Source organism: Phyllobates terribilis, unplaced genomic scaffold, assembly GCF_046119375.1.
Source record: "Phyllobates terribilis strain yellow unplaced genomic scaffold, ASM4611937v1 Scaffold_1__5_contigs__length_1240528914, whole genome shotgun sequence".
In the NCBI taxonomy this organism is placed as follows: Eukaryota; Metazoa; Chordata; class Amphibia; order Anura; family Dendrobatidae; genus Phyllobates; species Phyllobates terribilis.
The window spans coordinates 1,044,853,018-1,044,877,605 of NW_027362761.1; the positions used below are offsets into that span (position 1 = coordinate 1,044,853,018).

The window sequence follows — 24,588 nt, forward strand, 5'->3', positions numbered from 1 at the left end:
TGTAGGAATACATTTGTACGCTTCCTCACACTGAGAGGAAGGTAATTCTCAAAGACACACCATTATATGACTCTGTACAGTTACAGTGCCTTTTTTCAGTGACATTAACAATCTCCAGAAATAGCATTGAAAAACACAGAAATATTTTTTTCTCTTTCTGTCTTCTTCCCCGGAATTTTCTTCATTGGAATAAATGGAATAGTTGGCTCAGTGTAGTAGCCATATCCAGTAACCAATCCATTTTTTTATTTTCTACTAGAATGCAACAATTAGTTCTGATTGCTGCTATCAATGAGCAATGTAAACCTTAAAAGAAGGAATGTAGATGTGAACACTGCCTTAGAGAATTATAATGACATGTTTAACCCTTTCCATATGCTTCATGAAAATGAGACAGCACAGACTCTGGAGTAGCTGTAGGCATTCAGTGTGCTGCTGTACGATACATCTATATCATAAATGCCAAACTCTGACCCATGGGCCAAATCTGGCCCACAGGGTGATTTTATTTGGCCCGCGACATCAGAACCACCACCCCTATGTGGGGCCTATTATTCTGTATGGAGGACTATGTGGGGCCCATTATACTGTATGGAGGACTATGTGGGGCCCATTATTCTGTATGGAGGACTATGTGGGGCCCATTATTCTGTATGGAGGACTATGTGGGGCCCATTATTCTGTATGAAGGACTATGTGGGGCCCATTATTCTGTATGGAGGACTATGTGGGGCCGATTATTCTGTATGAAGGACTATGTGGGACCCATTATTCTGTATGGAGGACTATGTGGGGCCCATTATTCTGTATGGAGGACTATGTGGGGCCGATTATTCTGTATGGAGGACTATGTGGGGCCCATTATTCTGTATGAAGGACTATGTGGGGCCCATTATTATGTATGGAGGACTATGTGGGGCCCATTATTCTGTATGCAGGACTATGTGGGGCCATTATTCTGTATGGAGGACTATGTGGGGCCCATTATTCTGTATGGAGGACTATGTGGGGCCCATTATTCTGTATGGAGGACTATGTGGGGCCCATTATTCTGTATGGAGGACTATGTGGGGCCCATTATTCTGAATGGAGGACTATGTGGGGCCCATTATTCTGTATGGAGGACTATGTGGGGCCCATTATTCTGTATGGAGGACTATGTGGGGCCATTATTCTGTATGGAGGACTATGTGGGGCCCATTATGCCGTATGGAGGACTGTGTCAGGCCATTATTCTGTATGGAGGACTATGTGGGCCCATTATTCTGTATGGAGGACTATGTGGGGCCCATTATTCTGTATGGAGGACTATGTGGGGCCCATTATTCTGTATGGAGGACTGTGTGGGGCCCATTATTCTGTATGGAGGACTATGTGGGGCCCATTATGCTGTATGGAGGACTGTGTCAGGCCATTATTCTGTATGGATGACTATGTGGGCCCATTATTCTGTATGGAGGACTATGTGGGGCCATTATTCTGTATGGAGGACTATGTGAGGCCCATTATTCTGTATGGAGGACTATGTGGGGCCATTATACTGTGTGGAGGACTATGTGGGGCCCATTATTCTGTATGGAGGACTATGTGGGGCCCATTATACTGTATGGAGGACTGTGTCAGGCCCTTATTCGGTATGGAGGACTATGTGGGGCCCATTATTCTGTATGGAGGACTATGTGGGCCCATTATTCGGTATGGAGGACTATGTGGGGCCATTATTCTGTATGGAGGACTATGTGAGGCCCATTATTCTGTATGGAAGACTATGTGGGGCCCATTATAGTGTATAGTGGTTGGCTCTCTGTGTGTTTTGAGTTTGACATACCCGCTCTACATGATAACATATCAGGCTGGAGACATATTACCATGCATTTTTAAAGTACCTCTCTGGTGGTTTTGTTTTTAGTCTTCCTGTCAAAGTGGTATCAGTAATGTAAGTTCCCTGCCCATAGTGAAATACTTACCAGCCGTCGTCGTCTTCTGTTCTTGATTCCACTCCGGTCGGTCTCCAGCAGTTTGTGATCTGCCGGATCACCCCTGTGTTTTCTGGGAGGACTGGAAGTCACTTCTCAATGCTAGTCTATTTGAGCCAGAACGAGGCCATGTCATGGCTTTCATAGACTTACATTGAGAGCTTGTGACCATTACCTCTGATGTCCAGCCAGTCACAAAAGGGCGGATCGAGACTGAAGCAGCACCAGAAAGAGTAAAAAACAGCGGCTGGTAAGTACATTACTAGGGACAGGGAACACGCATAGTGATGCCAAACTGGCTGTGAATTAAAAAAACACCAGAATGGTGCTTTATTTATTTTCATTGTTGTTAAAAGTTACCGTGTTGCCACGTATGTTTTTTTTCCAAAGCCTCAAAACTATATCAGTCTGCATTTGTTGTGGTTCTTTTTGTTTTATCTTTTCAGACCTGACTCTATTTTCAGGATCCGAAAAGTCTTGAAATCCCATGTAAAAACCCACATCCTGATTGAGCTAAAATAACTGATACAAACGCTAGGTTGAGTGTGGTCTCACAGGCTTTTTCTCTACTAGGCTCATTGGGGAAGATTTACTAATCCTAATATTTGGACAGTGCAAATTTGTATCACAATGCCGGATAGTAACTTTGATGTGTTTTAGACACTTTTGTCCGGCTCTATAACACTTACTGGTTGAAGCCATGCCTTCATTTGAATGAGAAGGACAAAGTGTTTTAAATAGTGTGTGCGCTGGGGGATTCATAAGTCTGCAGTCACACAGAGTGACAGCAGACTTATCGATTTGGTCCGGACAACCCCTTTAAGTGCAGCATATACTGTATAGGTATGTTATTTAACAGCTTCTAGCTGTTTGTTATTGATTTCTCATTTATACTGTATTTTTTGTGTTAATTTTAATTTAGTAAATTATATTTCTGAATTGAAAACCTGTGCTTCACCTCTTTATTTGCCAATTTAATCTTGAAGCTTACACAAAGACATTACTAGTCATTTAATACTATTTAGTAGCATGCATACCACACAAATAATTCAAATGATCATAACCTGGTCCTGCCTGGAAGAATGAATGGCTTAGGCCTGATATTATGCTTGTGCTCAAAGTATCCCAAATCCTGTAGGATAAAAATGGTTTGTAAAGTCTAAATGTAAACCATAAAGTATATATTTTTTTTAAATCAGGATTGATCAGTGCATATTTTTTCAGACATTCATCATGGGCAAAATTAGATCTCTGTACTTCTGCTGTAAAGAATAACAATAATTTCCTATGACAAAAATTAAACATACAAATAACACAGTGCTTTGCTAATGATCTGTATTGAAAAGTATGGTAGTTTACAATTAACATAACTGGGACACAAAAACTTTCTATTGGTTTTGCTTTAAAGGAAAGCTATCATCAGAAAAAGACCTATAGTTTAAATCAGGTTTCTGTGTTATATGTATTTTAAAAATCTTGATTGATTACATATCTGTTTTTTGTACACATATGTAGAATATATATTTATATTACAAAAAAGTGATCTTACAATTTTCACACTGGGGCTTTTTTAAATTCATAATTCCTGTCCTTTCAGGAAGAGTTTTTAGCAGGCTCCATATTATCAGAGGCAGGATCACAGTGACAGGTAACACCTATGTACACAGGATCCACCATTTACAATAGGCAATATCATAGCTCCCACTTAGCTTTCAATATTTGTGTAATCTAAATGGAAATTTTTCGCTCGCTCAACAATTTGACCAGCAAAAAGGAGTGGAAAGTCAAGTCCTAAATCAGGTTATCTAGTAGTAGAGCACGGCACTCCTGACAGCAGGTGCATAAGTAGGAGCCCAATCCGTAGTATAATATCTATGAAGAACTTGGTACTCAGTTGATCTAGAAAAAAGATGATTTATTTGCTATCCACAGTGAACATATATAACGTTTCGGTCTCAGTTTAGAACTTCGTCAGCTAACTTCTATATGTGCCATATCTTTAGTGGTATTCCCACTTTCCAGATGCACTGTATCCTGTATAGTTTCAGCATTGAGTCCTATATTCTTCCACGGCAATCTGCATAATTGAAGAAGGTCTAAACTGAGACCAAAACGTTATATACCGTATGTTCACTGTGGATTGCAAATAAATCATCTTTTTTCTACTTTAACTGAGTGCCAAGTTCTTCATAGATACTAAATAAGGTTATCTGTCCGTATGAACACAGTGCACGATGTTCGCTGTTTGTCCCGGTAAGACTTGTCTGACCTCATTTTCTAGTCGTAAGTTACGATCGTGATGATCATCGCTTAAATAATTATCTACTCGTGTAAACGAACCATTACAGAACTGCCAATCTTCCAGTTTTACTTGCATGGCATATTTAATTGACATGTAAGATACATACATAAGATACATAGGTAAGAGTTTAGGATTAACAATGAAAACATTTGCCACAATGGCTAGTTTGTTTTTACTTAAGGTCGTCTTTGTCTTTGCATGCATACTCACATTTGATCGGCATTCGGAATAAGACCTCTCATTTGTCCATGGAAGGCATCTTTAATGTTGCCAGATGAATATAGTCCAATTGGGGTGTTATAGGAAGAACTCACTACCTGCTTTTTGTCACCAATATGTGCACCAGCTATAAATGGCTGTGCTTTTCTGTTATGAGCTGTACCAATAGGCTTGAACTCCTGCGTACATTTGGATTAAACACACCAAACCACAATTCATGCGGATTAAAGCAAACATAAGCAAAAGCAACGCTGATTATATTTAACACATAAACATGGCACGCACATATTGGTTCTGGATTAATTAACTAGCTTTTTTGTGAACCGTCCATGTGAACGATGGATCCCTAAGTAGTTTGTAGATAGCTTACATAGTGGGAGAGTAAATAAAATTTACATCTTTAACTGTAAAGGTTGCTTAACAGAATTTTAGGATTTTCATCAATTGTAGGCAACAAACTACAATTGTATCAGCAATCAAGAGATATTATCAGATCACGTTGTAGCAAAGATAGCAATGTTATGTCCAAAGAATGTTCATTTGCTTCATCAAACCACCGAGGGGGACAAAGTTTCATAAAGTTAAGAACCTCTGTCTTTGATCCAATCCAAACATAACAAAACATATTCAAATTGCAAAACGTTATTAGTTCACAAAAAGTACATCAGAGACATTAGTTATTGTGTTTGTTCTCTATTTTTATGGGAAAGGCCTATATGAAATGTATGAATGTTTTATACCATTTAATAAACCATTTTAGTTCATATGCCAAACTTAAAGGGAATCTGTCAGTCTGTCAGGTCATTTTTGCGGACCCTACTAATAGTATCCTGAAATGGGGATTGGGCAGCTCTTTCAGAGTATGTAACTTATTGATGTACAGTACAGACCAAAAGTTTGGACACAGCTGCTCGTTTAAAGATTTTTCTGCATTTTCATGACTTTGAAAATTGTACATTCACACTGAAGGCATCAAAACTATGAATTAACACATGTGGAATTATATACTTAACAAAAAAGTGTGAAACAACTGAAAATATGTCTTATATTCTAGGTTCTTCAAAGTAGCCACCTTTTGTTTTGATGACTGCTTTGCGCACTCTTGGCATTCTCTTGATGAGCTTCAAGAGGTAGAAATACATGCTGTCACGCTAATGTCAAGAGAATAGATGTCCAGTCCGAGGATTGCTAGTAATATGGTAGTCTGACTGCACCTAATCAGTGATGCCGACGCAGAGGGGTGGGCGGGACTATGGGTGTTGGAAGGGGTTAATATTCATTTTCCATTTACATATGCTTGGCTAGTCGACGTGCATGTAAATACGAAATCAATATTCACCTCTTCCCCGCCTATAATCCCACCCACGCCTCTGCACAAGCATCACGGATTCAGTCAGACTGCCATGTTACTCTCCCGAGGATCGCACCCCAATCCTCAGACTAACCGTCTGCTCTCCTGACGTTAGCATGACAGCATGTATTTCTATGTAGCTGTCACACTCAGGTCAGGAAAGCAGACGGCCAATCCGAGCATTGCGATGCGATCCTCGGACGAGTAATACTGCAGTCTGACTGAATCAGTGACACCAGCAAAGGGTTGGGTGGGATTGTGGGCGGAGGAAGGGGTGAATATTCATTTGGCATTAACATACGTTTGACTAGCCGGTGGGCAAAAATACATTTTCAGGGGCTTACAGCAACACAACAGGGTAATGTACAAAGATAAAAGTTATATATCCTGAAAAAGCTGTCCAAGCCCTATTTCAGGATACTATTAGTAGGGTCCGCAAAAATGACCAGACAGATTCCCTTTAAAAATGAAGGAGTATAACATCTTGGCATGAAATACATTAATTTATGAATTTCATTATAAAAATCACATAAAATGTGCAAGATTCTACATTATTGTGTGACATATGACACATTGGTCTACTAATCTTGTACAGCATTGGGAAGTGTGATTTCACCAATATATTTCACTGTGAGACGGCGTTATCAAGGGGAACAAGAGCTAAGGCCCATTAGTCCTTGTGCACATTGGTGTCATCTCATGGTGATACATGGTGGGAGTGCTAATATAATAATAATATTGTTGTTATTTTAACATTAAAAGTTAGCTTTATTATATCTAATAAAAGTCGAGTTTTATATGATAATATAATTAGATGGTAAAAGATCGTTTTTTTTTAATCCTTTGGTTGATAGTATTTGTTTGTCTCTATACCATATCACTATCTACAGCTCCTTCTCATTAAGTTGAAGATGGATAGAAGGATTATTTGTGCCGCGGGAACCCACAAAAAATAGTGTGCAAAAGTAATCAACTCGGCACATGCATAAAATATATGTTTCTTATTGAGCAGAATGACAAGGCAGAAAGCCCCAAGGCCTCAGTCAGACGTCATTTCTTCATGTATGTTTTCTATGTAAGTTTATCAGAGGCCCAAGAGATAAGGGGCCACCACTGCCCCCCAAGAATTGTACATTATCAGGAGCTATTGGACTGCAAAGGACCCATATATTGTTCTTGCTCAGGGGCCTCTTCTGTCTTTTTTCCACCCCTACAGTTATGTATATGTCGTTTTGTGTGTGCTTGCTGATTATGAAATGTGTTTTTATGTAAAGCTGCCATTTGTAGGGACAGTACTGATTTGCTTTCCTTGAATGCGACTTTTATCTTCTCTGATGCTTTACCTCACAAGCACTACAATGTTTATAATATGTCTATAAGGCCTCATTCACATGTCCGTGTTTAAATACATATGTGAAAAAATGCTACCGGTGTCATCAGTGTGGTCGGTGTGTCCATTTTTACCATCAGCGTGTCATCAGTGATTTGGATCAGTGTGTCATCAGTGTTTTGGATCAGCTTGTCATCAGTGTTTTAGATCAGTGTGTCATCAGTGTTTTAGATCAGTGTGTCATCAGTGTTTTAGATCAGTGTGTCATCAGTGTTTTTGATCAGTGTGTCTTCAGTGTTTTTGATCAGTGTGTCTTCAGTGTTTGGGATCAGCGTGTCATCAGTGTTTTGGATCAGCATGTCATCAGTGTTTTGGATCAGCGTGTCATCAGTGTTTTGGATCAGCGTGTCATCAGTGTTTTGGATCAGCATGTCATCAGTGTTTTGGATCAGCATGTCATCAGTGTTTTGGATCAGCGTGTCATCAGTGTTTTGGATCAGCGTGTCATCAGTGTTTTGGATCAGCATGTCATCAGTGTTTTGGATCAGCGTGTCATCAGTGTTTTGGATCAGCGTGTCATCAGTGTTTTGGATCAGCATGTCATCAGTGTTTTGGATCAGCGTGTCATCAGTGTTTTGGATCAGCGTGTCATCAGTGTTTTGGATCAGCATGTCATCAGTGTTTTGGATCAGCGTGTCATCAGTGTTTTGGATCAGCGTGTCATCAGTGTTTTGGATCAGCGTGTCTTCAGTGTTTTGGATCAGTGTGTTATCAGTGATTTGGATCAGCGCGTCATCAGTGATTTGGATCAGTGTGTCATCAGTGTTTTGGATCAGCATGTCATCAATGTTTTGGATCAGTATTTTTTCAGTGTATAGTCCGTGTGTCCATTTTTACCATCAGTGTTTCTTCAGTGTTTTGGATCAGCGTGTCATCAGTGTTTTGGATCAGTGTGTCAACAGTGATTTGGATCAGCGTGTCATCAGTGATTTGGATCAGCATGTCATCAGTGATTTGGATCAGTGTGTTATCAGTGTTTTGCATCAGTGTGTCATCAGTGTTTTGGATCAGTGTTTTTTCAGTGTATAGTCTGTGTGTCTGTTTTTACCATCAGTGTGTCTTCAGTGTTTTGGATCAGCGTGTCATCAGTGTTTTGGATCAGCATGTCATCAGTGTTTTGGATCAGCGTGTCATCAGTGATTTGGATCAGCGTGTCATCAGTGTTTTGGATCAGCGTGTCTTCAGTGTTTTGGATCAGTGTGTTATCAGTGATTTGGATCAGCGCGTCATCAGTGATTTGGATCAGTGTGTCATCAGTGTTTTGGATCAGCATGTCATCAGTGATTTGGATCAGCGTGTCATCAGTGATTTGGATCAGTGTGTCATCAGTGTTTTGGATCAGCATGTCATCAATGTTTTGGATCAGTATTTTTTCAGTGTATAGTCCGTGTGTCCATTTTTACCATCAGTGTTTCTTCAGTGTTTTGGATCAGCGTGTCATCAGTGTTTTGGATCAGTGTGTCAACAGTGATTTGGATCAGCGTGTCATCAGTGATTTGGATCAGCGTGTCATCAGTGATTTGGATCAGCGTGTCATCAGTGTTTTGGATCAGCGTGTCATCAGTGTTTTTGATCAGTGTGTCATCAGTGTTTTGGATCAGTGTGTCATCAGTGTTTTAGATCAGTGTGTCATCAGTGTTTTGGATCAGCGTGTCATCAGTGTTTTTGATCAGTGTGTCATCAGTGTTTTGGATCAGTGTGTCATCAGTGTTTTGGATCAGCGTGTCATCAGTGATTTGGATCAGTGTGTCATCAGTGTTTTGGATCAGCGTGTCATCAGTGATTTGGATCAGCGTGTCATCAGTGTTTTGGATCAGCGTGTCATCAGTGTTTTGGATCAGCGTGTCATCAGTGTTTTTGATCAGTGTGTCATCAGTGTTTTGGATCAGTGTGTCATCAGTGTTTTGGATCAGTGTGTCATCAGTGTTTTAGATCAGTGTGTCATCAGTGTTTTGGATCAGTGTGTCATCAGTGTTTTTGATCAGTGTGTCATCAGTGTTTTGGATCAGTGTGTCATCAGTGTTTTAGATCAGTGTGTCATCAGTGTTTTGGATCAGTGTGTCATCAGTGTTTTGGATCAGCATGTCATCAATGTTTTGGATCAGTGATTTTCAGTGTGTGGTCCGTGTGTCCATTTTTACCATCAGTGTTTCTTCAGTGTTTTGGATCAGCATGTCATCAGTGTTTTGGATCAGCGTGTCATCAGTGATTTGGATCAGCGTGTCATCAGTGTTTTGGATCAGCGTGTCTTCAGTGTTTTGGATCAGTGTGTTATCAGTGATTTGGATCAGCGCGTCATCAGTGATTTGGATCAGCGTGTCATCAGTGATTTGGATCAGTGTGTCATCAGTGTTTTGGATCAGCATGTCATCAATGTTTTGGATCAGTATTTTTTCAGTGTATAGTCCGTGTGTCCATTTTTACCATCAGTGTTTCTTCAGTGTTTTGGATCAGCGTGTCATCAGTGTTTTGGATCAGTGTGTCAACAGTGATTTGGATCAGCGTGTCATCAGTGATTTGGATCAGCGTGTCATCAGTGATTTGGATCAGCGTGTCATCAGTGATTTGGATCAGTGTGTCATCAGTGTTTTGGATCAGTGTTTTTTCAGTGTATAGTCTGTGTGTCTGTTTTTACCATCAGTGTGTCTTCAGTGTTTTGGATCAGCGTGTCATCAGTGTTTTGGATCAGCATGTCATCAGTGTTTTGGATCAGCGTGTCATCAGTGTTTTGGATCAGCGTGTCATCAGTGATTTGGATCAGTGTGTCATCAGTGTTTTGGATCAGTGTTTTTTTCAGTGTATAGTCTGTGTGTCTGTTTTTACCATCAGTGTGTCTTCAGTGTTTTGGATCAGCGTGTCATCAGTGTTTTGGATCAGCATGTCATCAGTGTTTTGGATCAGCGTGTCATCAGTGTTTTGGATCAGCGTGTCATCAGTGTTTTGGATCAGCATGTCATCAGTGTTTTGGATCAGCGTGTCATCAGTGATTTGGATCAGCGTGTCATCAGTGTTTTGGATCAGCGTGTCTTCAGTGTTTTGGATCAGTGTGTTATCAGTGATTTGGATCAGCGCGTCATCAGTGATTTGGATCAGCGTGTCATCAGTGATTTGGATCAGTGTGTCATCAGTGTTTTGGATCAGCATGTCATCAATGTTTTGGATCAGTATTTTTTCAGTGTATAGTCCGTGTGTCCATTTTTACCATCAGTGTTTCTTCAGTGTTTTGGATCAGCGTGTCATCAGTGTTTTGGATCAGTGTGTCAACAGTGATTTGGATCAGCGTGTCATCAGTGATTTGGATCAGCGTGTCATCAGTGATTTGGATCAGCGTGTCATCAGTGATTTGGATCAGTGTGTCATCAGTGTTTTGCATCAGTGTGTCATCAGTGTTTTGGATCAGTGTTTTTTCAGTGTATAGTCTGTGTGTCTGTTTTTACCATCAGTGTGTCTTCAGTGTTTTGGATCAGCGTGTTATCAGTGTTTTGGATCAGCATGTCATCAGTGTTTTGGATCAGCGTGTCATCAGTGTTTTGGATCAGCGTGTCATCAGTGATTTGGATCAGTGTGTCATCAGTGTTTTGGATCAGTGTTTTTTCAGTGTATAGTCTGTGTGTCTGTTTTTACCATCAGTGTGTCTTCAGTGTTTTGGATCAGTGTGTCATCAGTGTTTTGGATCAGCATGTCTTCAGTGTTTTGGATCAGCGTGTCATCAGTGTTTTGGATCAGCATGTCATCAGTGTTTTGGATCAGCGTGTCATCAGTGTTTTGGATCAGCGTGTCATCAGTGTTTTGGATCAACATGTCATCAGTGTTTTGGATCAGCATGTCATCAGTGTTTTGGATCAGCATGTCATCAGTGTTTTGGATCAGCGTGTCATCAGTGTTTTGGATCAGCATGTCATCAGTGTTTTGGATCAGCGTGTCATCAGTGTTTTGGATCAGCATGTCATCAGTGTTTTGGATCAGCGTGTCATCAGTGTTTTGGATCAGCGTGTCATCAGTGTTTTGGATCAGTGTGTCATCAGTGTTTTGGATCAGTGTGTCATCAGTGTTTTGGATCAGTGTGTCATCAGTGTTTTGGATCAGTGTGTCATCAGTGTTTTGGATCAGCATGTCATCAGTGTTTTGGATCAGCATGTCATCAGTGTTTTGGATCAGCATGTCATCGGTGTTTTGGTTCAGCATGTCATCAGTTTTTTGGATCAGCATGTCATCAGTGTTTTGGTTCAGCATGTCATCAGTGTTTTGGTTCAGCGTGTCATCGGTGTTTTGGATCAGTCTTTTTTTCAGTGTATAGTCTGTGTGTCTGTTTTTACCATCAGTGTGTCTTCAGTGTTTTTCACAGATGGATGTCCGTATTTAAACACGTACGTGAAAAAATATTATCGATGTCATCAGTGTTGTGATGATGTGACAAAGTTTCTCCTATACTTTACAATGTTAAATACAGACAGCATGCTGACACCATCCATGTGCTTTATGTGTTTCACACGGACCCATAGACTTGTATTGGCCCTTTTCATCCATTATACCAGAAAAAAAACGGACATGTCTCTGTGAGTTTTGCACGGATACACGGTCTGTAAAATAACACAGACATTATAATGGGTACGTATTGTATCCGTGAAAAAAATAGAACACAGACGTCTGATGAGGTCAAATATGAAGTCTTACAGCTCAAAGATGTCCCCGAACACTGTGTTCAGGGATACATGTGAGTACCTATATGAGTAAAGGATTGCAATGTGTGTGCACTACCTGGCAGTATTTTTTGAGCTTCATATGGTGTAATTATTTTGGATTTGTATGTGCCATTTAAATAATTTATTGGTGATCTTACTTTGCCACTGGGAATGTAGTTATGATAGCTATTGTCTGCATGAGTAGAGTAATGATGGCTATACTCTTCATGACAGTATGAATTGATTTATTTTAGCACTGCTTAGTGGTATTATTTTAGTTGATTGCAGGCAATTTTAGTAACACAATTTTGCTATTACAACGAATGACTCGAACAGTACTGACACGATACAAAGTTTTGCAAGAGTCATAAGGTTATTTATATTCATCTCGAAAGAATTTGCATGGCAGCTTCTTAGCCTCACTTTAGGACTCACTCACAGGAGCATATATTCCCTAATGAGAGAGAATCCGGTCAATTATGTTAATGACACTGTGATCTGAGTGTCAGCTTAGTGTGATCCGATTCTCTCGGATGAGAGATGTGGAGCACACTGTCAGGAGAAGATGGAGAACAAAATTTCTCCATCCTCGCCATTCTTTGAGTCTGCGGAAATCGGACTGCACTCGGATGTCATCAAAGTTCAATCCGATGATTTCCAAGCGTCCGTAGACTTGAATGGGTGCACGCCATCCAATTTGCACAACACGCTGTGATTTTTTTTTCTCATGCCAAATTAGTATGAGAAAAAATAATCGCTGATCTACACTGCACCATAGTATAACATTGGTCCGAGTGCGATCCGACAAAACATCAGATAGCAGTCGGCCAATGTATATTCTTGTGGGAGCGAGCCCTTAGTGTATTATCATGCAATGTGGCCAGGACAGCAGCAATTGTGTATATATACAGGTGCCTCTCACAAAATTAGAATATCATCAAAAAGTTAATTTATTTCAGTTCTTCAATACAAAAAGTGAAACCCATATATTATATAGAGTCATTACAAACAGAGTGATCTATTTCAAGTGTTTGTTTCTGTTAATGTTGATGATTATGGCTTACAGCCAATGAAAACACAAAAGTCATTATCTCAGTAAATTAGAATAATTAACAAAAATCACCTGCAAAGACTTACTACGCATTTAAAAAGGTCCCTTAGTCTGTTTCAGTAGGCTCCACAATCATGGAGAAGACTGCTGACTTGACAGATGTCCAGAAGGCAGTCATTGACACACTCCACAAGGAGGGTAAGCCACAAAAGGTTATTGCTAAAGAAGCTGGCCGTTCAAAGTGCTGTATCCAAGCATATTAATGGAAAGTTGACTAGAAGGAAAAAGTCTGGTAGAAAAGGGTGCACAAGCAACCGGGATAACTACAGCCTTTAAATGATTGTTAAAAAAAGGCCATTCAAAAATTTGAGGGCTATTCACAAGGAGTGGACTGCTGCTGGAGTCATTGCTTCAAGAGCCACCACACACAGACGTATCCAGGACATGGGCTACAAGTGTCACATTCCTTGTGTCAAGCCACTCATGACCAATAGACAACGCCAGAAGCGTCTCACCTGGGTCAAAGAGAAAAAGACCTGGACTGTGCTCAGTGGTCCAAGGTGGTGTTTTCAGATGAAAGTAAATTTTGCATTTCATTTGGAAATCAAGGTCCCAGAGTCTGGAGGAAGAGTGGAGAGGCCACAATCCAAGCTGCTGGAGGTCTAGTGTGAAGTTTCCACAATCAGTGATGGTTTGGGGAGCCATGTCATCTGCTGGTGTACGTCCACTGTGTTTTATCATGACCAAAGTCAGTGCAGTCGTCTACCAGGACATTTTAGATTACTTCATGCTTCCTCTGCCAACAAGCTTTTTGGAGATGGAAATTTCATTCCCCAGCAGGACTTGGCCCCTGCCCACACTGCCAAAAGCACCAATACCTGGTTTACAAACAACAGTATAACTGTGCTTGATTGGCCAGCAAACTCGGCTGACCTTAACCCCATAGAGAATCTATGGGGTATTGTCAAGAGGAAAATGAGAGACCCCAGACCCAACAATGCAGACGAGCTGAAGGCTGCTATCAACGCAACCTGGGCTTCCATAACCCCTCAGCAGTGCCACAGGCTGATCGCCTCCATGCCACGCCACATTGATGCAGTAATTGATGCAAAAGGAGCCTCGACCAAGTATTGAGTGCATTTACTGAACATACATTTCAGTAGGCCAACATATTGGATTTTAAAAACATTTTTCAAGCTGTTGTTATAAAGTATTCTAATTTACTGAGATAATGACTTTTGTGTTTTCATTGGCTGTAAGCCATAATAATCAACATTAACAGAAATAAACACTTGAAATAGATCACTCTGTTTGTAATGACTCTATATAATATATGAGTTTTACTTTTTGTATTGAAGAACTGAAATAAATTAACTTTCTGATGATATTCTAATCTAGTGAGATGCACCTGTATATACAGCTCTGACTATGGCAGTATCTGCATGGAGTCTCTATGATCCCTCTGTGCTTGTTTGGATTTCCTTCCTAGTAGTAAATTAAAAATGTTTGGTTATAACTACAGTAAGTCAGAGACTATGGACCTTTCTTGTGTGACATCAGTATTTCAGGAGAAAGCAGCAGAATAACTTTTTCTTACCTGTGGTTCAGCTTCAAGGTTAATTTTATATGGATCTTCACAAATGTTCGGAGACCACATCCTTGTTTCCGCTCTGAAGACAAATGTACATTTTTAGAAATTCAATAACTTTAATAAAAGTCTGTAACTTCAACCAGACATGTAAGGATGCTGAGCTATTTCGGAATATTAAAATAAATTGCAATTTCATCCAAATAATAAATAAGTATTGCATAATCTGACCCACATGGTGGTTTATATTGTGCAAGGATGATAACCTTGCTGTAGTTTTTTTTTTACAAAATTGCAGCTATAAATGTTTTTTTTTTCTAATGATCCAGTCACATAATTGCATCTTTTCTTTCCTTCGGAGGCCCAGCAAGGGTAGAATATGGTAAGTTTGTATTGCACTCTTCCCCAAAAATGATCATTCATGAATTTATTTTAGCTCCTCAAATGCAGTATTTATCATGGTGATGCTTTTTAATGCAACCTGTAACATTTATATTTTATCAATAGGATAGGGGATAAAGCTTGCTTGGTGGATCTCAACTGACCTAGAGAAATAGGGTCTCTTGTCACTTTATCTGTAGTCAGGTCTGTTGGGTAACATGCATTTAAAAGGAACCTGTCATGTAAAAAAAAATGCTATTAACGTGCAGTGATGGGGTTAATCTGCAGGTTAATAGCGTTCTGAAACTGCCTGGTGCCTGAGAGCCCCACTGCCAGGAGGAAATGACTTTTATTCCTTCTGGCATCCCTGGGTTTCAATGCATAGTGAGCGGTGGCTCTAACTACACCCCGGCACTGAATGACAGCCGGATTAGCTATAGGCTAGGTGCAGATGACGATATGTTCTCTCATCTGAGAGAATCGAGTTGATTATGCAAATTACACTCTGATCAAACTCTGATCAGAGTTTAATCTGAGTGATCATAGCGTAATCCAATTCTCTCTGATGAGGAGAAGATGGAGAGAAAAAATTCTCCATTCTGTCAGTTTGTGGAAATCTGACTGCACTCAAATGTCATCTGAGTGCAGTCCGGTGTTTTCCATGCACTTATTGACTTGCATGACTGACTCCTATCCGAATATCGGATAAAAGTCAAGCATACTGCGATTTTTTTTTTTTTTCCCCGGACAGTCTCTGTCCTAGGAAAAAATCGGACATGTGCACGACCCCTAGAATAACATTGGCCCAAATGCGATCTGATGTTTTGTCACATCTTACTTGGACTGATATACGGTCATCTGCACGAGCCCTAAGAGCATTATTTTACATGACAGATTCCCTTTAATGGAGTGAAAGCCGCTCCATGTGATTTTACCAATTATAGTTCATGTATTTTGGTAGCAATATCATCACTCAGGGATCACCAAAGCATTTTTCATTACTGGAAATAAATATTAAAGGTGGGACACACCGGTGTTCTTAAAGACAACATTCTTTTCATGAACTTTCTCTAAATGTATTTATAACGGCTGTTATTATTAATATCTCGGGTGCAGCCAGAGAGATTATCATAATGTTTCATATATGTGACACTGCTGATGTAGGGTAAATTTAAGCGCTGCTCTCGAGAAAACTTCACACTGTAATCGGCATGAAGAGCTCTAGCTTCACATTAGTAAGCTGACACCTGGGAGTCCTGCAGGGCTGTTATAATCCATAGCAGGCTGGCAATGTATACCTGTCAATCTTTAGACAGAGCTGATCAGTTGCAGCTTTAATCCTATCCTGTGCTTCAGCGTGTGTCATAGTATCAGTGCTGTATCCATCAATGGCGAGTATCACATCTCCAGGGCACAAATTAGCAAGAGAAGATTTACTTCCTGGTGTTATCTGCAAAAACAAACATATTACTTGAGTACATACACGAAAAATCTGACAGCAGAACCTTTTTTTTTTTTCTGCTTAAAGTTTGCAGTTTAAACTTCCATGGAGTACTACGCACTGCAGGTGTATGAACGACAGCTGTTTTTTTCATTAAAACAATAGGGCATGTTTGCTGCGGATTAAGGTGTGGAGAGTACGTGAGGACATACTCTCGTAGTAAAAATACCTACCTAAAATATTATAAATAAGTAATATTGTATTCATTAATGGGAATTGTTTTCTGAGTTTGCCTAAACTATATTCAAATTACATGAGCAGGAATTATCTTAAAGGGGGTGGTCCGGCACCTCAAATGTATTTTCTAAATATCCTTACACCCTAAACACTTTTGTAATTTGCTTTATTACACAATATCCTACACTTATCCCTATCTAGCTAATCCCAAAATATGTTTTTTTTACTCAACTTTCTGTGACATTTTGTTTGAGCAGAGTCTCCCCCAGGAGGCTGGGGCTGCACTCACTCCCCGCAATGTCCATTGCTCCTCCTGGAACAGGACATCACAGGGGCCAGTGCTACAGTTACCCACTAGTCTCTTGCATCTCCGCCCCCTCTGATGGCGTTCTGGATCCTGGGTGATGGACACTGTGAGAGATGTGAGTGCCGGCACTCTGCTTCCATCTCTATTACCGCTGTAGCTTCAAACTGAAAGAAGACATCGTCAGGGGTTGGAGACAGAAGCAGTGAATTACACCATCGCCATCCTCTGATGATTTAATTGAGTGCATTGGTAGAAGCTGTAGGGTAGTATTGGTGTCACTCATTGCTTCTATCTCTGCCCTCTGATGACATCTTTCAGTTAGAAGCTACAGCGGCAGAGATGGAAGCAGACTGCCAGTGCTGCACTCACATCTCATAGAGTGTCCATCACCCAGGATGTCTTCAGAGGGGTTGGCGATACAAGAAACTAGTGAGTAACTGCAGCACTGCCTCATGTGACATCCTGTTCTAGGAGGGGCAATGGTCGCTGCGGGGAGTGAGTGCAACATGTGACATCACATTTGATACTTCTCTCAAACGAAACATTACGGGAAGTAGAGTAAAAAGCACATTTATGGATTAGCTAGATAGAGAAAAGTGTAGGGTGCTCTATAATAAAGGAAATTACAAAAGTCATTAGGGTGTAAGGATATATAATTAGAAAGGACATTTTAGGTGCCATACCACCACTTTAAGGAAATTCCTTATGTCTGCCCTGCTTTATTATCTGTATGCCCTTTTAATACATAATTTTTCCTAAAGTTACAGGAACCCCCACTCCTCCAGCAGTCAAAAATAGACCCTCCTTATATTTTCTCCAGTAGTCATAGCAGGACCTTCTCCTAGTTCCTTAGCACAGCAGTACAGAAGCATCGTATTTTGGAGACATCCATAACAGAGGTTGTTCATGGGCGTGCTGCTAAATATACCTTAGAGACAGCAAAGCTTCAGAGACTGCTCATAGGGGTTTTTTGTTCCAAAGTCCTTGAAAGGATCATCAAAAATGCTGTCACTGCGCAATCAGCTTCCACCACCTCTGGTAAATTTTGATTTTTGCCATGGAAAACCATAGCCATCAGGCTTTTTTCCTACAAGTTATACAAGGACACGTCAATTCCTCCAGAACTGGAGCTCTCCTACAGATATCAGCAATATTTTTCTGCTACTTGACTAACCTTCTAGTTCGGGATCATTTCATGTACGAGTACTGTTTGTTTTTTTCACAGATAGCACTCATAACTATGACAGACTGTTCACATGTACATTTTTCACTAGGAGTAGGTGGAAAACCTTTTTTTTCTCATCAGTGAAAAAAAATGATAAAACTCTGATGACACTCTGATGAATGTCACTGGTGAAACTTAGTCTGTTTTTCTCATACCTCAAAAAAATTGATATCTGAATGAGGCCTTTAGGTCTTCAGCAACATATTTATATGCAAACTCTATTATATCCTTCCCAAATGGCACTGAGGCTGCTTGTTAATTTATGGATCTATTCTCAGTCTCAAATTTCATGCTTTTCCTTTGAAAGGATTGTATCATCCATCACTGCAACCTTGAGGATGAGAGGCACAAGTTTTATTTGATAACTTGATGACAGGCTGATCAGGGCAAGGTCAGAAGGACTACTCCACATTCATCTTAAAGAAACCATTCAGCATCAACGTACATTGCAGACTCTGAAGCTTGCTCTTCAATCAAGATGGAGAATAGATTTCTTTTCATAACCTAATTAATAGTTAAAATATTGAGTTTAATGTGATTGATTCATACTGGCAAGATAGCAAATAAAAGCTATTTTTCAAGACAAAACAGCACATTTGTTATGCATATGTTGAGCTCAGAAGACTGGAGATAATTTCTGTCTAGGTTGAACATCTTATGTAAAAAAATCTCTAAGGCTTAGTGCGGACGAGCTTATTTTTTGTCATCCAAGAAAATCTGATCAATTATGCTAATCACACTCTGATCAAAGTCTGATCAGAGTTTGATCTATTTCTCTTGGATGACGAGAAGATGGAGAGAAAAATGTTTCCATCTTCTGCATGGTGTCAGTCCATGGAAATCGGACTGCACACGGATGCACTTTTGCTAGTTGGGTTGTAGTGAAATAGTGAAAGTAGTGAAGACGGAGGACGAGTAATGAGAGAAGAGAAAGGAAACTGCGAAGTAAATGTTACGCATTATGAATGAAACATTTGAGAATATACAGCTCTGACAAAAATTTTCATTTTCTCTGATTTTTGTCTTTATAGGTATATTTTTGAAAAAATGTACATTGTTGTTTTATTCACACCCTGCTGTATTAGATATTTCTCCATAGTCATACCACTAGTCTGCCCCTCACCATCTGTTATGTATACAGAGCCTCTCCAGCCACAGTTGACATTGAATTTACTCATGAGGGTAGCTCTTTTCTCTTGCCAGAGTCCCAAATACTTTCTATTAGGTTATCTTATATCTGTTTTGGACACGCGTGGGTTTGGGAGGACCTTATGCTCTTTTTCATCCCTCTGCATATTTATTACTGTGGCTAGAATACAACCCATACTTCAGGGGGTGGGTGGTACACGTTGAGTATGGATATATATCTTTATCCGTGCCCCCCCCCTTTTTATCTCTATTTAGGCTACTTTGGATCCAACACCTGATGGTATATTGTTATGTCATTTTAGGATGGGTGGTCATTAAGGGATTTATCTCTTAGGAGGGACTGAGGACTGAAGATTATATATGTATTTAGTTCACCTCTGCCCTGCTTATGTGCGGTCCCCAAGTTATGTGTGACTGCCTCTAACATAGAGCTGCTTCTCTGCGGTCCCTAAGTAGCGTATGACCGCCTAGAACATAGCGCTGCCTCTCATCGCACAAGTGCATTCCACTGCTATATTATGCGTTCCAGTGACCGGCGGCAGCACTACGTCACCGGAAATGACGACCAGGCTGCTGAGGATTTGATTTACGGCTGAAGCTTGCGCTCCAGATGCCGGAAGTAGGTCAGACACGACCGGAAATGACGCAGCCATGAATTCTAAGGGCAGCTGGCATAAATAGCAGCTCCATGGTGGGAGCTATTATGGCGCTCTTGGTCAAATTTGACCACCTAGGAGGATAACGACTGGATGGGCAGTTATGCTGGAGCATTCCCAGTCATGAAAGTCTCCCCTGATGAATCTGGATGAGAGGAAGAAACGCGTAGGGAGCAACGCACCTCTATCTCTCTTCAATGTGACCAGTTAGTGGGACTTATGAGATTGATGCCACAGTGGCACTGAGTGAGCCATACTGATTTGCAGGACTTGGTAAGACTGTTTCAGTTTTTTCTACAGTAGGAGTCCTTTGCAGTCTTTGAGAGGTTTGATCTGACTTATGACAGACAGAGTTTGTCTTATTGCACTATGTGTTTTCTGTGGTGATTTGTGCATTTAGATGTTTGTCCTGTATGTTTGTTATCTAAAGGATAGGATAGGCACAGTAGCACCTTTTATTATACTTATGTCAGACTCTAAATTATCAGTGTTCCTAAGTGCAATTTGCGTACACCTGGTCACCATTTGCCTAGTTTCTTAGGTAGGTGTATAACTCTATTATTTTGAACCTACTTTACTGCAATATCTTCTGGGTATGCATTGAATCTGTATGGGTAAAGACTTTGGCTATCGTTATACTCATTTTAGTGGTTGATATATATACTTAGTAAAATTTTCTGCTGTAGATTTTTATATCAGTACATGCACTTGTCTCTGGATTTGGGGTCATGAGGACCTTGTGTGCTTAATTTGTGATTTGAGTAGATACTCACTTTGATCTATTTTATTGCTTATCAAATAAAAGTTAAATTTTAATATTACCACATCTTACTTTTACATTTCTAATGATAGTGGCTATAATATCCCCCATTGCTTACTTATTCTATAAACTACTGACAATATGTCTCTGAAATTCAAAGCTAGAAATTTTGTATTTATTTGCAGCAACTGAGAAATCATCAAAATAATAAAAAAGAAACAGTGCTTTCAGACCTCAAATAATGCAAAGAAAACAAGTTCTTATTCATTTAGAAACAACAATACTCGTGTTTTAACTCAGGAAGAGTTCAGAAATCAATATTTGGTGGAATAACCATGATTTTTAATCACAGCCTTCATGTGTCTTGGCATGCTTTCCACCAGTCTTTCACACTGCTTTTGGGTGACCTTATGCCACTCCTGGCACACAAGTTTAAGCAGTTCTTCTTTGTTTGATGGCTTGTGACTATCCATCTTCCTCTTGATTACATTCCAGAGGTTTTCAATGGGGTTCAGGTCTGGAGATTGGGCTGGTCATGACAGGGTCTTGATGTGGTGCTCCTTCATCCACATATTGATTGACCTAGCTGTGTGGCATGGGGCATTGCCCTGCTGGAAAAAACAGTCCTCAGAGTTGGGGAACATTGCCTGAGCAGAAGGAAGCAAGTGTTTTTCAAGGATAACCTTGTATGCGGCTTGATTCATACGTCCTTTGCAAAGATTAACCTGCCCAATTCCAGCCTTGCTAAAGCATCCCCAGATCATCAACAATGCTCCACCAAATTACGCAGTGGGTGCAAGACACTGTGACTTGTATGCCTCTCCAGGCCTCCGTCTAACCATTAGACGACCAGGTGTTGGGCAAAGCTGAAAATTAGACTCATCAGAGAAGATTACCTTATTCCAATCCTCTATGGTCCAATCCTTATGGTCTTTGGTAAGCTTCAGCCTGGCTCTCCTTTGCTTCTCATTAATGAAAGGCTTTTTTCTAGCTTTACATGACTTGAGGCCTGCCTCTAGGAGCCTGTTATGAACGGTTCTTGCTGTGCACTTCACCCCAGCTGCCATATGCCATTCCTTTTGTAGGTCACTTGATGTCATTCTGCGGTTGCTGAGTGACATTCGAATAAGATGACGGTCATCCCGGTCAGTGGAGAGTCGCTTTCGCCCTCTATCGGTCTGTAGCTTTGTTGTCCCCAATGTGTGCTGCTTGACCTTGTTGTAATGGACTGCCGTCTTCGAAATTTTAAGGATGGAGGCAATATGATGCTCACTGTATCCCTCTGCTGGTAAAGCCAGAATTGAGCCCTTTTCCTCACTCAAGACATTTCTTTTCAACTCCTTTGGCATGGTTAAAAGTTATTTTTTTAATTCAAGTTACTTTTGGGCTATTCCTAGCACTTGTTTTGCCATCCAGCTTGTCCTATTGCAAGAGGATTGTGAAGACCACAGCAGTGTTTTTTATACTTTCCCTCGTTACATAAGATTTGGTTCAGGTGATCACCTAATCAGAAGCACATTAAGTAAAATGAGGTGGACTGTGGTTGGAATTCAACTGACGCTGGAATGGAATGGCTGTCAGACATGTAGAGATGGGGATTTTTAGAAAACTGTGCAGTGGGCTCTTAATTTTTGCCAGAGCTGTATGTACCCACTATCTACTGTATATAACCATCTCCAAGTTAATGTTCAGTAAAAAAAATATTTTGAATTGGTGGTCTCCCTCTTCGAACTGTGAAACATCTGGTCCTAGCCAACCAGCAACATCAGTTGCATGTTGCCTGCATGGATGTAGCGCCCTCACAGCACAAGTTCACACCCAGGACCCACACTTTCATGTAATGTGCCAGGGAGGGGAGACGAGTACTTCACCCACGGCTACTGCCCCGCGCCATGTTATAATTGTGCAGTCTAAATTTACTCTGTTTAAGAATTAAACCTTATTGATAAATCTACCCCATTGTTAATTTATGAAGTATATGCCTCAAATAATTCATGACATTATTCAGTATAAAGACTGAGGAAAAGCAATAGAGTACTAGGATTTTTTTTGTTCAGATTTTTGTTCCTTTACTAGATCTGGAAACATTTATAGCATTAAAAGCCTTTTTTTTATTGGAAGATGAAAATGAAAAATTGCAGTATCTCCAGTAAAATTTTGTTTTATCCCAAAACATTTGTTAATTTCTCTCGAACACGCTGATACCTCATATGTGGTCAAAAACTACTGTCTAGGCCAGGGCTGTGGAGTCAGAGTCTGTGTCCATTTTGGTGGAATCGGAGTCGGTATAAAATGGACCAACTACATCTCCTAAAATATATAATAAATTGGGTACAGTAATTCAATGCAGTTTGTGGGGAATATTTTTTCATAAGAATTTGGGAAAGTTATGAAATGTCCTATAAATGTCTGTCCTATTCCTGATCTAAGGGTCTAGACTTTTAGTTGAGATGAATCTGTGCTACAGTACATTTATCACTTAAACATGAGCCATGTATGAGGGAGTCGGAGTCGTGGAGTCAGAGTTGGAGTCGGTGTCATGGAAATTGAGGAGTAAGCGTTGGAGTCGGAGGTTTGGCTTACCGACTCCACAGCCCTGGTCTAGGCAACAGCAGGGCTCGGAAAGGAAGGGCTGTTTTTTGGAGTGCAAAATTGGCTGAAATAGAGTGTAGACTCCATGTTGCATTTGCGGAGTTTCTGAGGTTCCAGAAGAACAGAATCCCATCACAAGTGACACGGTTTCTCAAACTGCACCTCTTAGTTAATTCATCTATGGCAGTGGTGAAGAGGCTATTGGCATATTTAAATTTCCAGAGTTGCATGCATGGCGTATGTGCCTCCTTTCTCCTGCTTGGCACTCACCACAAGGAAAAAACTTCCCACTTAAACCTCTTCACAGAATTTTATAACACATGGGCCCTGAAAATGATTTTTTTTCTACTAAAATATTGCTTTAGCCTTAAACAAAACATCAGTGAATTCATCTATGGCACATCTATTATGGCCCCACAGTTGTTTTCCAGAATAAAACATGGAGTGACAATTTGCCTGCTTAGTGCTCAATACCTTATGCTCAGTTTGTTTTTCTGAAGACATCTACCCTGTAACTTAAGTGGGTCCTTCCCTCTACAACATCACCATACATGTGGATGCTAACTGCGGTTTAAGCACACATTGGAGTATAGTGATATCAGATTTATATAATTATTTTTTTATATACTTTGTTACTTTTGCACACTAAATATTTTTTTTTTTTTACAAAAACATGTTTTTTTTCATCACCATATACTGAGAACTACAACTTTTTTCTCTATTTTTCGGCTGACACGGCTGTATGAGGGCTTGTTACTAGTAGGATGAGTTGAAGTTTTTATAGATATTATTTTGGGGTACTTTATATATTTTCTATTTAGATTTTCTTGATCTTTTTTCTTTACTTAGTCCCACTATGGGACTTTTTACACTTTGCCATTACTTGGCTACGGGTTGCCATCACTTTGTCATCACAACCATTATGACCTTGTGATCGTTGGGTGCTGATGGGGTTAAAGAAGGAGCTGCCACATCTCTTAACTATTTAGATGCCGATGTTGCTATTGTCAGTGGCATCTAAAGAGTTAAACATCAGACACCTACATTTTTGCCCATCTGGGGGAGCTATTTACTTATTCCCCAGTACCATAAAATAGCAGAACTGAGGAATAAGGCCCCTTAATGACGCCTGTAAAAAGGCAGTCGTTAAGCGTTTAAGAGCTAACGTTTTTCGTCACGTTCTCAGGCGTTCATCTACATTGTTGTTAGACAACTTTTTAACTGCATTCTCTGAAACACACGTATTTCATCAACAATAATATGCCATTTATTAATTTTAAT

The 24,588-nt window shown here is 40.1% G+C and overlaps 1 protein-coding gene across 3 annotated transcripts in view; it reads right to left on the reverse strand.

The window, feature by feature from the left end:
* Window positions 1-24,588, reverse strand: part of PDLIM3 (PDZ and LIM domain 3) — an 83,960-nt gene that overhangs the window by 23,127 nt on the left and 36,245 nt on the right. For 2 of the 3 annotated variants that reach the window (XM_073645316.1, XM_073645318.1), the window contains exons 2-4: window positions 16,239-16,390; window positions 14,569-14,641; window positions 4,489-4,676 (exon numbers count right to left, since the gene is read on the reverse strand). In XM_073645316.1, the coding sequence (XP_073501417.1) occupies window positions 4,489-4,676; window positions 14,569-14,641; window positions 16,239-16,390 (413 nt within the window). Of the gene's footprint in view, window positions 1-3,040; window positions 3,109-4,488; window positions 4,677-14,568; window positions 14,642-16,238; window positions 16,391-24,588 lie in introns of all 3 variants that reach the window. The other variant, XM_073645317.1, reaches the window with a different exon arrangement.